The 18,622-nt window shown below is 34.0% G+C and overlaps 1 protein-coding gene across 1 annotated transcript; it reads right to left on the bottom strand.

The window, feature by feature from the left end:
• Positions 1 to 11,775: 11,775 nt before the first annotated feature.
• On the bottom strand, positions 11,776 to 15,616 carry LOC136201158 (probable protein kinase At2g41970). Its single transcript, XM_065991750.1, has 7 exons — positions 15,518 to 15,616; positions 14,394 to 14,650; positions 14,055 to 14,181; positions 13,693 to 13,966; positions 13,486 to 13,618; positions 13,079 to 13,165; positions 11,776 to 12,204 (listed from the first exon to the last, which is right to left on the bottom strand). Exons 1-7 carry the CDS (start codon positions 15,609 to 15,611, stop codon positions 12,079 to 12,081), a joined length of 1,098 nt encoding a protein of 365 aa, XP_065847822.1. The 5' UTR covers positions 15,612 to 15,616; the 3' UTR covers positions 11,776 to 12,078.
• Between the last annotated feature and the right edge of the window lie 3,006 nt (positions 15,617 to 18,622).

Raw genomic sequence — 18,622 nt, 5'->3', positions numbered from 1 at the left:
GAAATAGTAATGACAGCATCATCTCTTAGCTTAATTGAACCCAGCCATCTAGCTTCCCATAATGGAGTTGGCTTCCCGTCTCCAATACTCCAGACCAACTCCTACAGAAACTTATAAAAAATTGAATGCCACTACGCCTGAGATGCAATCTGTTATTAGCAATCTTTTTCCCTCCCTAAAAATCATATCATTTTTGTTTTTTAAAGCTAACACCTGAACCCAATGGGTGGTGGGCTCCTTCCAGATTCTCAAAAGCAATTTCATCAGCAAAACCCGATTAGAACCAAAAGCTTTCCTAATACCTGCCCCCTTCTAATTTTTTTTGGCTTACAACCTGTATCCCGCTTCAGTAAATGGACTTTATCACACTCCATATTGCACCCTAAACAAACTTCATATTAGCCTTTGGAATAAGATTAGTTTGCATCACGTGATTAGCAACATTCGTGGTAACAGATTGCACTGAAGTAACCATTTGTGTCAGAGAAAAAGAATTAGACTTCCAAACCCCCAATCTCACATTAACCTTGTCAAAGTTTCCATAAATGTAGACTCGCTCACCCTATTATGTAGAAAAGGGACCCCGAGGCACTTGCCTAGACAATTAGTTAGAGGAGTCTTACAGGATTGACTTAAACTACGGGCCAAGCTGTCTGAAACATTTTTAGAAACCACTATCTGAGACTTCTGTAAGTTGATTTCCTGGCATACGAGCTTGCTAGAGTCATTCAAAATAGACATAAAGCCCTCAATTTGGGTCATACCAACTTCTAGAAACACCAGGATGTCATCAACAAAGAACAGATGACTAATGTCAGGGCCACTCCAAGCGAGTCTAATAGGCTTGAATTTTTTAAGCTCGATAGTCCTTTTTAGTATATGATTAAGACGCGACAGACATAGGACAAACATGTACGAGGAGATATGGTCCCCTTAATGAGTACCCATAGAAAGAAGGAATGTATCAGTCATCTGCCTATTAATATCCATATGCATCGAACTCATTCTGACACACTGATTTATAACATTGCACTGATACATAGGGATCCCTGCTAGACGGATAGTTCAAAGAGAAAATCACAATCCACCATATCATATGTCTTCTCCATATCAATTTTTAAAGCTATAAAACCTCTCTTATCCTTCTCAATGCACGTTGAATGAATAACATCTTGCGCGATGACCGCATTATTGAAGATCTGTCTACCCGGAATAACGGTAATTGTTTTTGGGAGGATCATCTGGAGTCTATTAGCCACGATATTCGTAACAAACTTAAACAACAAATTGCAAAGACTTATCGGTCTAAATTAGATGAAATAGCTCAGATCAACTACTTTAGGAATAAGGACGAAGAGAGTTTGATTAACTAAAACGATAGAGCACGAACCCCAAAAAAATACCCAACTTGTCGTAACACTCTGACCTACCATGTCCTAGTGCTTTTTGTAAAAATTAGTAGGCAAGTCGTTAACATCGGGAGCTTTGCTGCCACCCATATCAAAAATTGCATTTTTAACATCCTCTTACGACACTAATTTGAAAAAAGAGGTCGTATAAACGGTCAAATCTCTGAGAAAGTATAGCTTGGGTTTGTCGAAATCAGTAAAGTAGTCTCATTCAAGAATAGATGCCGATAGAACTTAAGAGTGAGGTTGTGAATCTCCTCATTATCCAAAATCCAAGCCCCATTTTCACCTTTAATCTCTTCAATTTTGTTGTTCTTTCTTCTAATAATGGTTAACAGTAGTAAAATTTAGTGCTTCTTTCTCATCACCCATCGTTTCCGTAATTTTTGAAACCAAATAACTTTTCACTGTCTTAGTCATGGTTATCAAAACCGGACCAATAAAAAAAAATTGGAAAGGACAAAGGGTTAAGGGTTAGAGGTTCAACCGAGGTTCAACCGGCATTAAAAAACCAATGTGAAAAATAATATTTTATCCACATTTTAACTTATAAAAATTATATAAATAAAATTAAAAATATTAAATTTATAAATCCAATAATGAATTAAAATTATAATAAAAATTCAATGTATATAAGAACTAAAACATATAACATATTTTTTAAAACTAAATAATTAATATTATTATTAACATAATAAGTTAATAATAAATGATAGGGTAAATTCTAAAAACAACCCTTGTGGTTTCATGGATTTAAAAAAACAACCATGTGGTTTGTTTTTACCAAAAAAAGGACGGTGGTATACGCCGTTACCCGAAAAACGGAAAATGGGTTAACAGTGTTAAAAGTGATGACGTGGCAAAGAGTAAAATTGTCCGAATTAAAAAAAAAAAAACAAAATAACAAAAAAAAAATTAAAATAAAGAAAATAAAATCCCCAAATGGGACATTCTTCTTCTTCTTCCGCCATTATTGTATCAGTAGAAACAGATGTTGAATTACAAGTTTCATTGCTCTGATTCTGATTCTGATTCAGATTCAGATTCAAATTTGATCCTCCATCTTCCATCATAGAATTGATTAGATCGTGGAAATCATCGTGTTGAGCAGATAAAGCTTTTCAACCGACAATAGGAGACCAGTCGCTCCAGCTATCGGGGTTGTAATTATCTGTGAAGGTTGTGGTCGTCGTCGTGGTGCTGCAGCCGGAAATTTCAAGCTCGAAGAAGAAGAAGAAGAAGAAGAATGTTTGATTAGGAATTGAGATTTGAGAAAGACCCTAGAATCCAGATGGAACTTCGCCGGAAAACTTGTTAAATCCCAATCGCACTCGAGTTAAGCTTCGACATTCACTTAAGCTTTCTGTAATTGAACCTGAAAACGAATTATGAATCATTAGCAACTCCTCTAAGTTGCTCTTTGAACATAAACTCGAAGGGATTCCGTCGGTGAATTCGTTGTTCGAAACGTCGAGCCATCTCAGCGGTGAGATAATTCTGAGACAGATCGAGGTGCTGTAAAGAGCTGCAAGAGGAAATGTCAGGGGGAAGTTCATCATTAATGGAGTTGTTAAACAAGGAAACAAAGGTGAGAAAGGCAGCAAAGGATAAACGGAAAAGGTCCGGTGGCATTGGCATTGGAGAGGTCAATTAAAGTAACAGAAGAAGAAGAAGAAGAAGAAGAAGAAGAAGAAGAGGAAGAAGAAGAAGAAGAAGAAGAAGAAGGTGGTCTGGCAATTTTGTTATTTTAATTTTTAATTTTAATTTTAAATTTTTTTGTTATTTTGTTATTTTAATTCGTACAATTTTACCCTTTGCCACATCATCACTTTTAACACTGTTAACCCATTTTCTATTTTTCGGGTAACAGCGTATACCACGGTCCTTTTTTTTTGGTAAAAACAAACCACAGGGTTTTTTTTAAATCCATGAAACCACAGGGGTTATTTTTGAAATTTACCCTAAATGATATTTCAAATATTTACTTTTTATATTGACTATATATATCTATGTTGTTGAGATTAAACATAAGTTAAAAAGTGATCTAGTAGTTAAACAATCATTCCTTATTCAAAGGTCCTATGTTTGAATCCCTAGAAAAGTAATTTTTTTTTTATTAAGTGTAAGATGTAACCCGGCCAGCCCGGTTAATCGCAACCAGTTCAGCCGAGCTGTGGTTCAACCGGTCGGGTTATACAATTCTAGCCGATTTTCAAGTATTAAAAAACTGAACCACCTACGGCTCAAAATTATGACCGGTTCTGGTTGAACCGGGTTGGATCGACCGGGCCGGTTCGATTCTCAAAACCATGGCCTCAGCACGACCATCAACTTGTTTTGAAAGGATCTCTCAAGACGGAAAATACTCTCATCCAAGCCAATTAGTTGAAGTTAGCAGCAGCCTTCACATGATCAAACTTCGAGAGCCAATTAGTTGAGACAATTCTTGAAGTTTTGATGCAGCTCCCAATACATCTGATACTTTAAAGGAGTGGAAATATTTCTTCTTAATCCAGCCTTCAAGCTTAAACAAGATGGGAGCATGATCTGAATGTCTAAAGGAAGGTTAATAACTGAGCTATCAAGGAAAGAGATACAACTCTAAGAATTCCCGTGCACTTTATCAAGGTTCATAAAAAGGTTCCGCCTACATCAGATGAACCAGGGACCAAAGAACCCCAAATCCATAACCCCGTGGTCATTCATTTTGTTGAATTGATTAATGCACCGATGATCGTACAAAGAGCTACCACCTCTCTAGTCCTGATGCAAACCAATGTCATTGAAGTCCCCCCATAATATACTAAGTTTTAGTAATAGAACTGCTTAGCTGAATCAACCTATTCTATAGGAGGTTACGATCGGCAGGATTAGGAGAAGCATAAATAAAAGTAATCAGGCACACCACTTTCCCTATTTCTGATGATTTTACAATGAATAAATTGAAAATGAGACTGGATCACCTGAACATGAACCTGAGAGGCAATTCTAACAAGACAACATTAAAATCTGAATGAAAATATTTATAAAGTTTAGCCAATTCCTTACAATTTTAAACACTTTTATCAACTCTCAGCACAATTCCACTTGTCGTGAAAATAACTAAACTGAATGAAATCACAAATAACTCCTTTTGAAATTGAGATATTAACAAAATGAATACAAAATATATAAAATAAAATCAACAAATATCTAAATAACATTCAACATATATCCAATAAAAAAATAATTTTACCTTTAATCTACCTAGAGCCTCAAATGTTTGATATTCACTTGATCAACATCTTTCTCATATACATCTTTCTTATCTATATCATCTACAACATCTTCACCATCATGTTTCTCAACAACACCATCTTCATTGTCCTTACCATCAGAAAACTCTTTCTCAACAAATGTATGAAATTTCCTCCGTGAAAAAATGAACTTATTAACATCATCAACATCATCTTTATAATCTTTGTTCTCATCACAACCATCAACACTCCTTAACATCAACATCATCATTCTTACCCTCAACTTCCTTTTTCCTTATCCTTCTCGTCACCATCATCTTGACTTTCATTATTACAACTTTCCTTCTTATCATCGTCGTCCTTATTGACATTATCATTTGAAATGCTTTTAGCTTTAAATTTTTTCCTACTGCGCATATTAGCAACCTTCATATCTCCAAATTTACTCACATCATCCTCCTCAAAATCAATAACACTATTAACTTCATATGTTTTCTCATATCAACATCTTAATCATTATCAAAACCATTAATTTTCAGAACCTACATTCATCTAAAAATCATTCGTTTTAGAATCAATATCATTCCTAATTGAATTTTGTAAAACAACATAACATTTTAGAAAAAAAAACTAAATCTAATATATAACAAAGTAAAATTGATAATCAATAAAACAATCATTTTAGTATTACTAGTTAGTTTTACATTATTTCAGTCAACTTCAATCACATCTATGAACGTTTAATTAATTTCATCCAATTTTAGACAATTTCAACCAATTTTTTCAAGTTCTTGATAATTGCATTCAATTTCAACAATGTTTAGACACTTCTAATCACATTCAAATACTTTTAGTAAACTTAAAGTTTGTTATAAATTGCGTTAAATGATGCATCCATTCGACCATTTAAAGCATAAATTAGATGATTACAATAATATCTTCACTTTCACCACTTGAATACTTTTTAGAGCAATCACCAAGACCTCTAGAAATATTAACTTTAATACCTTCAACAAAAGTGACATTCACTTTCAAATCAAAAGCATCACGACCTAAAACTTCTTTACCTAAATAATCTTTAATTTCCTCCAAATTCTTCTTCTCCTTCTCAGATGGAGAAATATAATTCAACTTCATGTAATAGAAAAGAAACACAATAACAAAAATCAAAATAAAAAATAAAAAACATTTCTTTTAAACAAAAAAATACATATGTTATAGACATTAAAAAGAGCATACTTTCAACATAGTCTCTGTTGTAACATTTACCAAGAAAGTGCAAATTAAGCATCCTATGATAAGTTCTCAGCACCATCTTTACAAAAGAATCATTGCGCTAAACCACGTATATCATAAACTCATAATTTCAAAAACAACAAGCATCCATAAAGCATGTATATACCAATACTTTTTAAAAGTGAAGAATTACTCTTCAAGGATAATAGCACTAGTACAAAAATGCTTACTTGTGTCGCACTTTTTCATGTTGTTGTGTCGCACTTTTGTGCGACACAAGAACTTTGCATCGCTCTTGAGAGCGACACTAGCTACTCATCTGTTGTGTCGCACTTGTCAAGCGCGCGATACAATAGAGCGATAACTCTTGTGACGCGCTTCTAGAGTGCGACACAACATATGATATTCTTGTGACGCGCTCCAAGGGTGCGCGACACAAGCTCCCTGATTAATCTGGTACACTTTGTATCGCTCCTTCCTCACGCGCGACGCAAAATATTGATATTTTTTTAAAAAAATATATATATTTTTGGATTGAATGGAGCTCTAATATGGAACTATAATCAAGCATAAATATCACCAGTAATTACACGTACATTGTATTAACAATCATGGTTAGCTAGCATTTTTACTTTATTAGTCTCTTTTATATTCATTGAAAATTATTTAACAGTAATTACACACTCATAAGGGATAAGGTACCAAAATAGGCCTATGGTTTTTGTAGAAATAAATTTAGACCCATGTACAAAATAGTACCAATATAGGCTTAACGTTTAAAAAAGTATCAATCTAGGTCTCAAGAACGGATTGGACACATCATTCCTATTACTCCGTTAAGTTTTGACTTTCCCTCCACGTATAATTGACAAAACTTAACAGAGTAATATCAACATCGTGTCTCGTTCCGTTATCGAGGTCTAAATTGGTACCTTTTTTAAACGTTAAACCGATATGTGTGCTATTTTGTTTTCAATTAAATGGACCGTTAATGCATTGTAGAGAAAAGGAAATGAACACTAATAAGATAACAGACAACCTGGTAAGATTACATCATGTTGATTCTTTGAGCTTAAGATATCAACTTCCGGAGCAATTGATTCTTGTTGAATCCTCCATGTCCTTTCAACACCTTCAGGCTCGAGATAGCCTCCAGGAATTGGCTGAAGCCACTGATTAGAAATATCACATATTAGAAAAGGAAAGAAAAAAGAATTCTACTTTTTATTTTATGGGAAGGATCAACAGTGTGGAGAGAAAAAATCTAGCAGTTACAGTACAATAACATGCCAGGATCTAAGAACAGAAAAACTAACCATCCTTCAAGAAAGAAACTATTTTGATATATTAACTAACGTTAATGAAACAAATTGAGAATCACTTTACAACACTCACCCTTTATACTTTCCAAAACAAGAGATGAAAAGAGAAGATACAAAATTAGAACAAACTATAAGATATAAAGTAGCAAGTAATTCACCTTCTCAGCCTTGGCAGCAGCTTGTGCAGATGTTCGATATAATCATTCTCTATCAAAAAGTTGTCCCTTTAAATTTTTGTCTTTTAATACCTGCAAATAATTGAGAAATCAGAATGAGAGGGAAAATAATAAATAAATAACTCTGCCATTAGAAATCTCAATCACCAATCCCGCACCTCCAAATTAGCACCCTCTCCTCTAAGAAACTTTACTCCCGCATCCAACTCATGGGGTAACTCCTGCAAATAAGAAGCACAGTCCATTAATTTTACATCCACACAAATGTTTCGGGGTCACTTACTATGGATTAAAAATGTGATCTAATGTGGTACATGTTCCATAGGGGGTTGCTTAATACCATCTTGCTTGACATCCATGTTTACAGGCTGCAGGGTTAATAAGAAAACAAATCCATTTAGTACTTCTGGCCAAATAGACGAAACTATTTTGATTTATGCATGTTACATAGTAGAGGGCACAACAAAACATAAATTATGCTCAAACTATAGCAGTACTGAGTTATGATAATCAAGGAACTAATAAGGTTGAACAAAAATGAAGCTTCGAATTTATTCACTAGCTTGTCCAACTCACATGCATTCAAGTTCGTTAATGGAAAAAGCAATAAGTGCTGAAAGCTCAAGTGAATTAGAATTACTAGAAAAGAAACTACATTTCCCGAATAAAATTTAGTACATTTTCACTAGATTCGAGTTGAAGGGAAACAAATTCAATTTCAAATTTTAGAAGAACAACAAAAACAAAAGGACTATAAAATAATGGTGAGAAGACCGAGAATTCTTTGATGTACTTGTGTTGTTTCTTCTGAAAACTGCCACAGAAAACTAGAATTCTGAAATGGGTAAGTCGAGAAATAAACCTGGGGATGATCATCAGTAAAACAAAAAAAATATAGTTAATGAACCATATGAGATTCCCATAGAAGTATGGAAGGGTGCAGGAAATGTAAGAGTTTGTATGGTTTGTCCTCAATAACAGAGTATAATAATTATAGATGTATCAAGCTCATGAGTTATACTATGAACTTGTATCAGGTGGTCACCGAACTAAGGTTGAGAAGTTGTTCTAAAGTGTGAGAATTAATTTGGCTTTATGAACAGAAGTTGACTATGGAAGCTATATTCCTCAAAAGAAGTTTGGTGAAAATGTACAACTAGCCAAAATATGACCAACATATGGTTTCCATGGATCTTGAGAAAGCGTACGAGAGAGTCTCAAGAGAGGTTCTCTAGTTCAAATTAGAGAAGTGTACAACTAGCCAAAATATGACCAACATATGGTTTCCATGGACCTTGAGGAAGCTTATGATAGAGTATCAAGAGAGGTTCTCTAGTTCAAATTGGAGAAGTAGAAGATTCATGCCAAGAATATTCATGCAGTGGTTATGGCTGTGAAGAACCTTGACAGGGGAATCAAGAGAAATTCCTATAATTGTTTAGTTAACAATCTGCTTTGAGTCCTTATCTTTTTACCTTAGTAATAGATAAGCTTAACCAAGCATATATAGAGGAGATCACCTGATGAGAGGGAGTAAATATTAAATTGGAACTATGCGAAGTACACGAGAAGATGATGCAACGTAAATTTCAAAATAGTCAAGGCTAATATAGACGTTGAAGTATGCCTTGGAGGATGCCAGTACCTTTGTCTAACTGCCTCCTAAAATTAGGATTTATAACTCATGATACATAAAATATGGCAGAGGAATGATGTCACACATAAGAGACTAACAAACAGATTGTATATTGATATTCAAAATGGAAGAGGCTAACAAATAGATTGTATAATCATCTGACCTTACAAATATGGAAGAGACTAACAAACATGGAAGGGACTAACAATATACTACTACCCTAACTAGACCAACCAAGCACTGCGGCAGAAAAATCCCAAATAACCACCACGAACAGAAATTTAACCCAGAAATTAATTCATCACAAACATGAATATTAGAAATTTAATCCAGAAATTTACTTACATCGCATGTGCGAGACGGAATAGAACGACGAGACGGAATGACACTGTGCAAGAAGGAACGACGAGACGAAACGACGCTGTGCGAGACGGTAGAGGAACGAGAGCGCTCGGAAGGGATGAACGGTGGAGGAACGACGGTGGAGGAAGCCACTCCTTGTTTCCGGCGCCTTGAGAAGCGAAATGACCGACGGTGTGCGAGGTGGCGGTGCAAGGTGGAGATGGCAGTGTGCAAGGTGGAGATTGGCGGCTATGGAGAAAATAAAACCTAGAAATAAGGAAGCAGAGAAAGCATACGATAAAAGAGTTCTGGTTTTATTAATTAGGTAAAATTCTTATATTTAAACGTTTTATATTTTTTATAATTAGTAAATGCTTGATAAGAAATACAATGGCTCAGATGGTTAAGACATTAGATAATAGTTTGATGGGCTAGTTTGATGGGTTAGAGGTTTGAACCTCTGTATTTACATTTTAGTTCATTTTATTTTTAATTAATTTATTAGGATAAGTTTATAATCCGTGAGTGGTTGACAAAGAGCGTTTTTGGAATAAAAAGAGCGGTTTTGAGTGTTTGGTGGAAAGAAATTTGGAAGAGAGTTTTGGGATGAAAACGCCAATTTAGAAAAAACTCATTTTAGGAGCTTTTTCAATTAGCGTTTTGCAATATTAAACTTAATGGACTTTTTTAACCCTAATATAATATTGGGTTTAATTTGCATGATGTAGGACACGTTTTTCTTTTGATTAGAAAAAATCATGTAACTTAGCTTCTATTAACAATAGTTTATTCATTTTTAAGTATTAAAGTTTAGCATACATTTCTTTGAAATAATATAAGTGTCACTGCATGGTTAATTATGAAATTAACTTCTAACATGTGTCATTGACATGCCACAAATTAATATTTATTCATTTATATATATATAATATTATTAATATAATTAACAAATGAGATATTTTAATTAAGTATTCATGTAAAAATTGGTAATTTATAATAAGTTGTATTCAAATTGCAAGTTCATATATTTTGAACTTGAAATATTTATTTTGATACCTTTAATTTATAACTTTTTATAAATTTACCCAAAGGTTTTAATTTACACCTAAAATATTAAAGTTAAACCCAATATTATACTTAAATTCATAAACAGTCAACACTCTAAAAGATAATATATTATAATCTATATCGAGGTACAAAAATTGAAAATTTTGGACACGGACGTGACACCTCCTCCAGCCAAATAAACGTTTCATTCGATCCTCTCATCTTCTCCTGCGCTTTTCTTCAATTTTTTGCTTCTTGCGACCTTAGGAAGAAATATGAGAATCTGTTTATTGCAGAATAATTTTTTTTTTTTTAAAGAAGCTCTTCATCAAGGAGGTTAGTTGATTATTTTAATGTGCATGTATTAATAAAGACATGAAAATACTTTTAATTATTTTAAATATAATTTTATGTATTAAAAAAAATGCCCTTATTCATCTTTTTACCAAACAGGTCTACACAAACAGCTAGTCAAATCAGCTAGTCAAATCAGCTAACAGCTAACAGCTAATGTAATCAGCTAACAGCTAACAGCTAATTCCCAAACAGGGCATTTTTCTATATATGTATGTATTTTTATATATGCAAAATTGTGGTAGTTAATTCGGTTATCGATTTATTCTAGAAAAATTGGTGTAACAAAAAACCTAACCGAATTAATATAAAAATATTTTGTTTATACGTGTATGTATAATATTTAGTCCATATTTATTTTTTATAATTTTACTTAGTCCTTTAATATATTTACTACTAATATACTACTATATCTTTTGCCAATTAAATTGGCAAGGGAAGGCTTGCCCCCAATACACCCTTGTGGTGGGACCCCTCCCCGGACCCTCGCTCAGCGGGGACGCGTAATGCGACCGGGCCGCCCTTTTTATACTACTATATCTTTTCATACTTACAATACATTCTTTGAAAAAATATCGTATAATTTTTCAACCTATTATAATAAATTTCGATCAGTCATCAGTTAGTAACAAAAGCGAACTTATAAAATTTGATTCAATTATGTTTTGTTTGGTTCAGTTTGATGTTAATTTTGAGGAAAATTTCGGTTTTGGTTTCGGTTTCTTTATTAATTGGACCAAACCGATGCTTTCCCCTAGTTCAACTGCCTGGCTCTGGGTGAGGGAAACTTAATATATTGATTTTAAATGCTTAATTTAGTTATAAACAACCTCTAAGAAGTTACTTTTTGATTTATTACAAGAGAAGTAGGTTCCATATAAATAATACATGAATTGTGAAAAGACAAAAAGTAAAAATAAAATAATTAATGAATCACTCTAATTCTTGCAAGATTGATAACAAAAGGTTGAATTATCTCATATGTAAAAGTTCCAACAAAAAAAATATTGGCTCGTACATGCTTAGTTATATATAGTACAATAACTTTTACACTCTAGAAAAATTAGTTTCGGAAAGGGAATTCTATGAGTGGCTGAAAAGTAGTTTTTTACAAAAGCAGAGAATCTATACTTTTGGAAACAGCAACAACAGTTAAACCAAACATGCCCGTAATCTGAAACTCTTGTTAATGTACCATATATATTTGACTACAACAAACATCTATCTAAGCATCATTTCCATCAAACCCAGTAAGCATATATTTTCATGTTACAGAAGTCTAATTTGTGCTATTTCTGTGCGACTAAGTTGAGTTTTTTTTTATGGTTTAACTTCTTGTCCTGCTGGTTTGGAGTTGAGAAGTGGCTGCAGAGCCTTTACTACAATTGTCATGTTTGGCCTGAAATCTGCCTCGTACTGCACACAAAGTGCTGCAACTGCTGCTAACTGCATGCATTATCCATTCAATAAAACAAACATACTTCAAATCAAAAGTCATTCAAAATAAGGTTTGATTTTAGTGGTGTCTTTAACGTAAGATCTATGATTGAGTCTTAATTGGTTCTTTAATATGGTATCAGAACCTCTTGGATCAAACGGTGGAAAGTTCAAGTCCTGGCAACTTCATTAATTTGACAGTGTCATGGTACTATTAATGACCATCTATCTTTCTTCCTAGTAGGCTATGTTGCACGAACACTTCTAATTAGTAGCGTTTCCGCGTTTTATCTTTGTATCCGGTTTATTTTGAAAGCTATTTTTATAAAGGTTATGTTTGAAAAATAATGTTTTCCATGTCTTTCTCTTTTGGAGTGTCCATGTCCGTGCAACATGGTCCAAATGGATATAGTTACAATGAAAATTAACCACATAAGCGATATGAAGTATAATGGCGAGATAAGAGGGTATAATAGGTAGAAAAGTACATATATCTACTCTAATACCCTTGTATCGGCCCATTATGTGTGACAACTTGAATATGGTGGAACTGGGATGAAAGACTTAACAAAGAACGACTCTAAAAGATATGGTAGTAGGAGTAGGAGTAGGAGTGAATTGAATCTCATATCGAAAATGGAGGGGCTCCAATATATGCACACATTTTAAAGTGCTATTTACATGATCTTGGGCGAGAGTCTAAGTGCTACGTTTCGCTCTTATATCTCTTATGTGGCTGCTTTTCATTGGAAAAGTTCGTTTGGATCAGGACCATACTAGAATTTCTATGTGTTTTTTTAAGTAGATTCTAAACTATCATAAAGAATAAAAATTGTGAAAAAACATAAAATAAAATTAATGAAATAGTGAGTAAGACAAGAACCTTGGCAACTGCCTTTGTTGGGTAGTCACTATTTAGTTTTGGGTCTACACATTGTTTCACTTTGTCCTCACTCAACCTTGGAGTTGCCTGCGTAAGGATCATTTAGATGCATAATAATAGGGATACAAAATACTCCTGGTTTAATACATCTAACGAATCAATTAATGCTACATATGTACGATTTATTGGACGTATTAATTCCAGAATATAGTAAAATTTCTTGATATGAAAACCACACACAATTTTTAAAATACTCTGGAAGTAATACACTTAACGAATTGACTAATACCATACATGTATTATTATTTTGATTGATTGAATGTATGTATTACTTTCAGAATAGAGTAAAATTTCTCGATATATAAAAACATAGTAATTTCGGGTTAGGAGTAAAGAAAAAAACATACCCAAGTAACAAGACTTTGTTGTCCCTTAGGCATTGTATGATCTACTGGTTTTCTTCCTGTTAAAAGTTCTAGAAGAACAACTCCGAAACTGTACACATCACTTTTCTGAGTTATTTGCCCCGTCATCGCATATCTGTACAACGAAACAACACATTAAAAACGGACGCAAACACAGACACAAACACAAACACAGAAAGTGAAGCTTACTCTGGAGCATGGTAGCCAAATGTTCCAAGCACTCTAGTTGAATGCAAGCGAGCCGCAGTATCAGAAGATGCATTCGACAAGTTAAAATCAGCGATTTTCGACATGAAATCATCGAAAAGTAACACATTGCTTGATCTAACATCTCGATGAACTACAGAAGGCTGAACCTTTTCGTGCAAATACTCAAGCCCTCTAGCTGCCCCATACGCGATTTTAACTCTTTGAGCCCAGTTAAGTACCGGACCTGGTTCCGCACCTTGTACATTTTTTCTCCCTGCACCGAACATTATATATATCATTTTCTGTTTCGTTCTCTTTCTGGATCGATTATTGCTATCTCCATAAAATGTTAACATTATTACCATGTAATATATCGTGTAACGAGCCTAGTGTGGCGAATTGATAAACTAAGATTCTGTTGTTTTGCTCCAAACAATATCCCATCAATTCAACAAAGTGTTCATGTTTGAGCCTTGAAACTATTGATAGCTGAAATGACAATGAAAATGTTTTGTAAATCAGTTTAAGCAGAAACTGTAATGGAACCAATTAAACTAAAAGCTCAAGTTGAGGACTCGAACTCTCGACCATTTGGTTCAAGAGGTTCTTAGAGACCATGTCATGGAAGCAATTAAACGAATCATAGATCTTATATTAATCTCAGTCAGAAACATAGCTAGATAGGAGAAGAATTAGGAAACCTGAGCTGTAAAATCAGATTCAGGCTCTTGAGAAGTGCTGGTGTCAAGCTTCTTGATGGCAACCTCGTTCTCATCAATTAACTTAGCATAAAAAACTCGGCCGTATGAACCTTCTCCGATCAATGCCTTTTGGCCAAAACTGACGGTGATTCTGTTCAACTCGTCCAAAGAAATTGCTGGAATTTCAATTGGTAATTCCTTTTGTGGTGCTCCACTTCTTGTTGTAATTCCACTCCTTGGTTCTCCTCTTCCACTACCTATAACAACCAAATCAATATGAAATTTTTTATTGTATTTCAGGTGTAATGCATTCAACCAATAAAAATTATTTTATATATCACCGCTAGTGTAAAATCATTTGGTATATGCACCTCCAATGGCATCCAAGGTATCTCAATTTGGCGCGACCAAGGTATCTCAATTCTTCACCTTCTAAGAATTGCACCTTTTTGCTATTTTATTATCTTCTCTGTAAAATTTTACTAACCTAAACATTAGAATGGAGGTGTTGAACTCATTTCCACAAACTATCCACCTAGAAACTCTCTTCAACTTTTACCATATTAGTAATCAACCCATGCTATTTACACATTTATTTATTAACACCAACCATCTCTTGTGAAATGATACACATTTGATTGATTGGATATATTATAAATAATATACATCCCTCGCTAGATTGATTGGATTGATGCGACGTAGTTACAATTATCGCTTCCTCAAAAGCCCCCCAAGCATTATGAATAAGAGACAATTTGAAGCACCCAAGGTATCTCATTTTTTTCGCCTTCTAAGAATTACACTTTCTTCTATTTTATTATCTTCTCCATAAAGTTTTGCTAACTTAAATATTGGAGTGCAGACACCCGACTCCGGCCATCCTTTATCATTTCTCTATGGTATTCGAGGTCTCATCTCCACAAACTACCCACCTAGAAACTCTCCTCGACTTTTACCATTTCAGTAATCAATCCATGCCACTTACACATTTATTCATTTGATGATATACATTCCTCGTTTAATTGATCGGATATATTATAAATGATACATATCTCTCTTTTAATTATTCAGATGTATACATAAAGAAAAAGAGAGAGAGAGAGAAAGAAAGAAAGAAAGGATACCTCCAGCATACATATTACCACCTTTAGGTGGAGCAGTATATTGATTGGCAGGTGGACCGTCAAGTTCCTCTTCTGAACCTCCACAACACAACATATCAACTTCTTAGATCTGATGTCAACAACGTTGTTAAGAATAAGCTTGATGTTTTCACAAACAATCAAAATATATATATATATATATATATATATATATATATATATTTTTTATATATACTTATAATGACAGAAAAACTATGAGGGAACAGAGAGAGAGACACAATAATTGTAATGGTGGTTGTTGTTATTGTTTCTTTCTTTCTTTCTTCTTCTCTCTGTTCCCTTGAAACTCTTTTTTGGAACAGAAGAGGCATATGTTCTTTTTCTATTGCGACTATTTCGCTTTTTAACACTTTATATGCCTATTGTTTACCTTCTTTTTCGTGTGCTTTCTTTTTCCTCTTGTTTATAATCTCTAACTCAAAAACCTTTGGCAAATATCATTTCTATATATTTTATATTTAACTAGTCCAACTCTATTTTTACATTACTTTAACAATTACAATTCCACTAAGTTTTATATTTCTTAAATTATCCTTCAATAAAAAAATATTTTAATTTAATATGCGAAATAATTTAGAAAAATTATACAAATATATGAGATATCCCACAATTCATCATGAACACATGCGGATCAATGAAACACCTACTCCCTCATTACTAACCATTGGAGATTCATGGACCAATCAAATGATGCCTCATGACATTCTTACCCGCATCCAGTGGCGGATCCAGGATTTGAGGGAGGGGAGAGCAAAATTCTATGTAAATTTTTTTTAGACTAATGTTTCTAGCCAAGAGCAAAAATACCCTTAACGTTTTGGGAGCAATTTTACCCTTAATGTCTAAAATGGTGCAATTTTACCCCTAACGTTTGTAGCCAAGATCAATTTTACCCCTAACGTTGATAAATTGGATCAATTTCAGACACTATTATAACATATAGTCATTTTTTTCTTTATTTTGCACTAATTGCATATCAATTTGTTCTAAAAACAAGATATAATGTTTTTTGTAATTTAATAATAAAATTGGAGATTAGTATTTATAAATTCGGTGAATTTTTTGAATTTTTTTTGTCTAATTCGTACAAAAGACAATACATTTTTTATATTTTTTTCACATCCCAACATATGTTTGTGATTTGTTACTGATAAAATAACGCATGTGTGAAGTGTAGATGACAAGATTCATGACCAAGAAGACAGTTTGATGAATTATTTCTCAAATTGATCCAATTTATCAACGTTAAGGGTAAAATTGCTTTTGGCTTCCAACATTAGGGATAAAATTGCACCATTTTAGACGTTAGGGGTAAAATTGCTCCTAACCCAAAACGTTAGGGGTATTTTTGCACTTTAACCCTTTTTTTTTACTATTTTTTTTTTAGGGATGAAGGGGGGCAAATGCCCCCTTTGACCCCCATTTGCATCCGCCACTGCCCCGCATCTAACATCGTGATTAGCGGAATCACAACTGTTGACATTGTAACCGTTTTGAATCTCATCATTGATCAGTTGCCACGTGGCTCCATGCTCACATTTAGGACGCACAACCTAACTCTCATATAAATATAAAGTACACAATACATAAAAGGCACTAAGTTCATCCCTGTTGGTCACCTATGTCTTTGTACTACTCAAGTAGCTCATTACTGACTTAGACATCAGAGATGAGTCACCGGTTTCCGACCCCGCTTTGACCCTATTCTGTCTTATTTTAGGCATCGAGAGGACTCCTCAAGAGCAGCATAGATTCTCTCACATCAAATTGGTGTGATGATCGTGGATCTGAAAATTTTATACAATGACTCAACTGAATAGCTTCATAATTCTACCATCTTTTGGCATTCCTTTCAACTTTAGTGCAGCCAACGAGGATAAAGTCCGGTGGATGCAAATGACAATATAATGAAGCTCATTCTAGTCACCCTAGAGTTCGATTGACAAATAGAGGTCTCTTTAGGTTCTCTTGATCTAGAACAACGAAAGTTCATTGATGGGATAACAAAACAACTAATTTACAACATAGGTTCAACCCAAGAGTCGGTGAACATTGATAAGTGCATAATTCGACAATAAATAACCCTGCTTTTGTGCTTTATAATTGTCATGTTTTGTTATTTTTGCGGGTTTTATTGTTTGTTTTTGGTATTTTCATCTCTACAGGCCAATGATGACTAAAGGGAGATAAATTGGGCTTAATTTGGGTCGAGCTGATGTCGGGTCGTGATCCGAAGCTGATTGGGCAAATATTGGTCTGAGTCAGAGTTAGTCTTGGACAAGACTAAGGCAGTTACGGGCTGACAGTTTCCTGCTTCGAATAGAATTGCTTTCCTGATCCAGATTGGACGATTTGAGAACAAGATTTTCAGCTAAAGCACGAATTTGTAGGAGACAAATGAGGAGGCAATTAATTTCAAATTTGAAAAGAGATTCTAAAGCTAATTGAAGGGATTTAGTTCCCTATTTTTTGAGGAGTCGTAATAGACTTAAGAACGGCAGATTTTCCAAGTTCAGTACATCAGCTTTTACATTTTTATTTTTCCAGCAGAAAAACACATACGTTCTATGGCTACTGATAGCTAACTTCTTTATTTCGGTTAAGGGTTGATTCAAGGGATTTTTCTCCGTTATCGTGAGATCGTTGTATTTCATTTTTCTCAATTTATTAAGCCGTTTATTTGTTCATCGTGTTCAGAGAATTATTCTCAATTGATTATTTGTTCTATGAATGATAACTGTAGGTTGTTTGTCGAATCGAATAATCATAAAGCTGATTTGGTTTATTAGAGTTTCACCTAAGACAACCAAACAAAGTAGCTATTGACTATTTGAACCAAGCTAGTTTCGTGTTTGGAAGAACGAACTCAAGTTTGACAAACCTGAGTATGTATTCCGCGTGACATTAATACGAATCAAGCTGGGTTCATCTGAGTCAAATGAACAGATAAGTTAGTTTATAATCGCCGACGCTGAGAGACGATTAACTAAGATCAGGTTCTTCTATTTTCTAATCTGTCAGTAAATCAAACCTTAGGCGCTGAGATAGGGTTGTTTATTGATTAGG

This window comes from Euphorbia lathyris, chromosome 7, assembly GCF_963576675.1.
Source record: "Euphorbia lathyris chromosome 7, ddEupLath1.1, whole genome shotgun sequence".
In the NCBI taxonomy this organism is placed as follows: Eukaryota; Viridiplantae; Streptophyta; class Magnoliopsida; order Malpighiales; family Euphorbiaceae; genus Euphorbia; species Euphorbia lathyris.
This window is presented reverse-complemented; position numbering and strand designations above follow the sequence as displayed.

Coding starts and splice junctions, on each gene's coding strand:
- LOC136201158 (XM_065991750.1), bottom strand. CDS start 15,611: ATGTTGTGTTGTGGAGGTTCAGAAGAGGAACTTGACGGTCCACCTGCC. Junction 14,651..15,517: donor TGGTAATATGTATGCTGGAG/GTATCCTTTCTT, acceptor TGGTTGTTATAG/GTAGTGGAAGAGGAGAACCA. Junction 13,619..13,692: donor TTTGGCTACCATGCTCCAGA/GTAAGCTTCACT, acceptor TTCGTTGTACAG/ATATGCGATGACGGGGCAAA.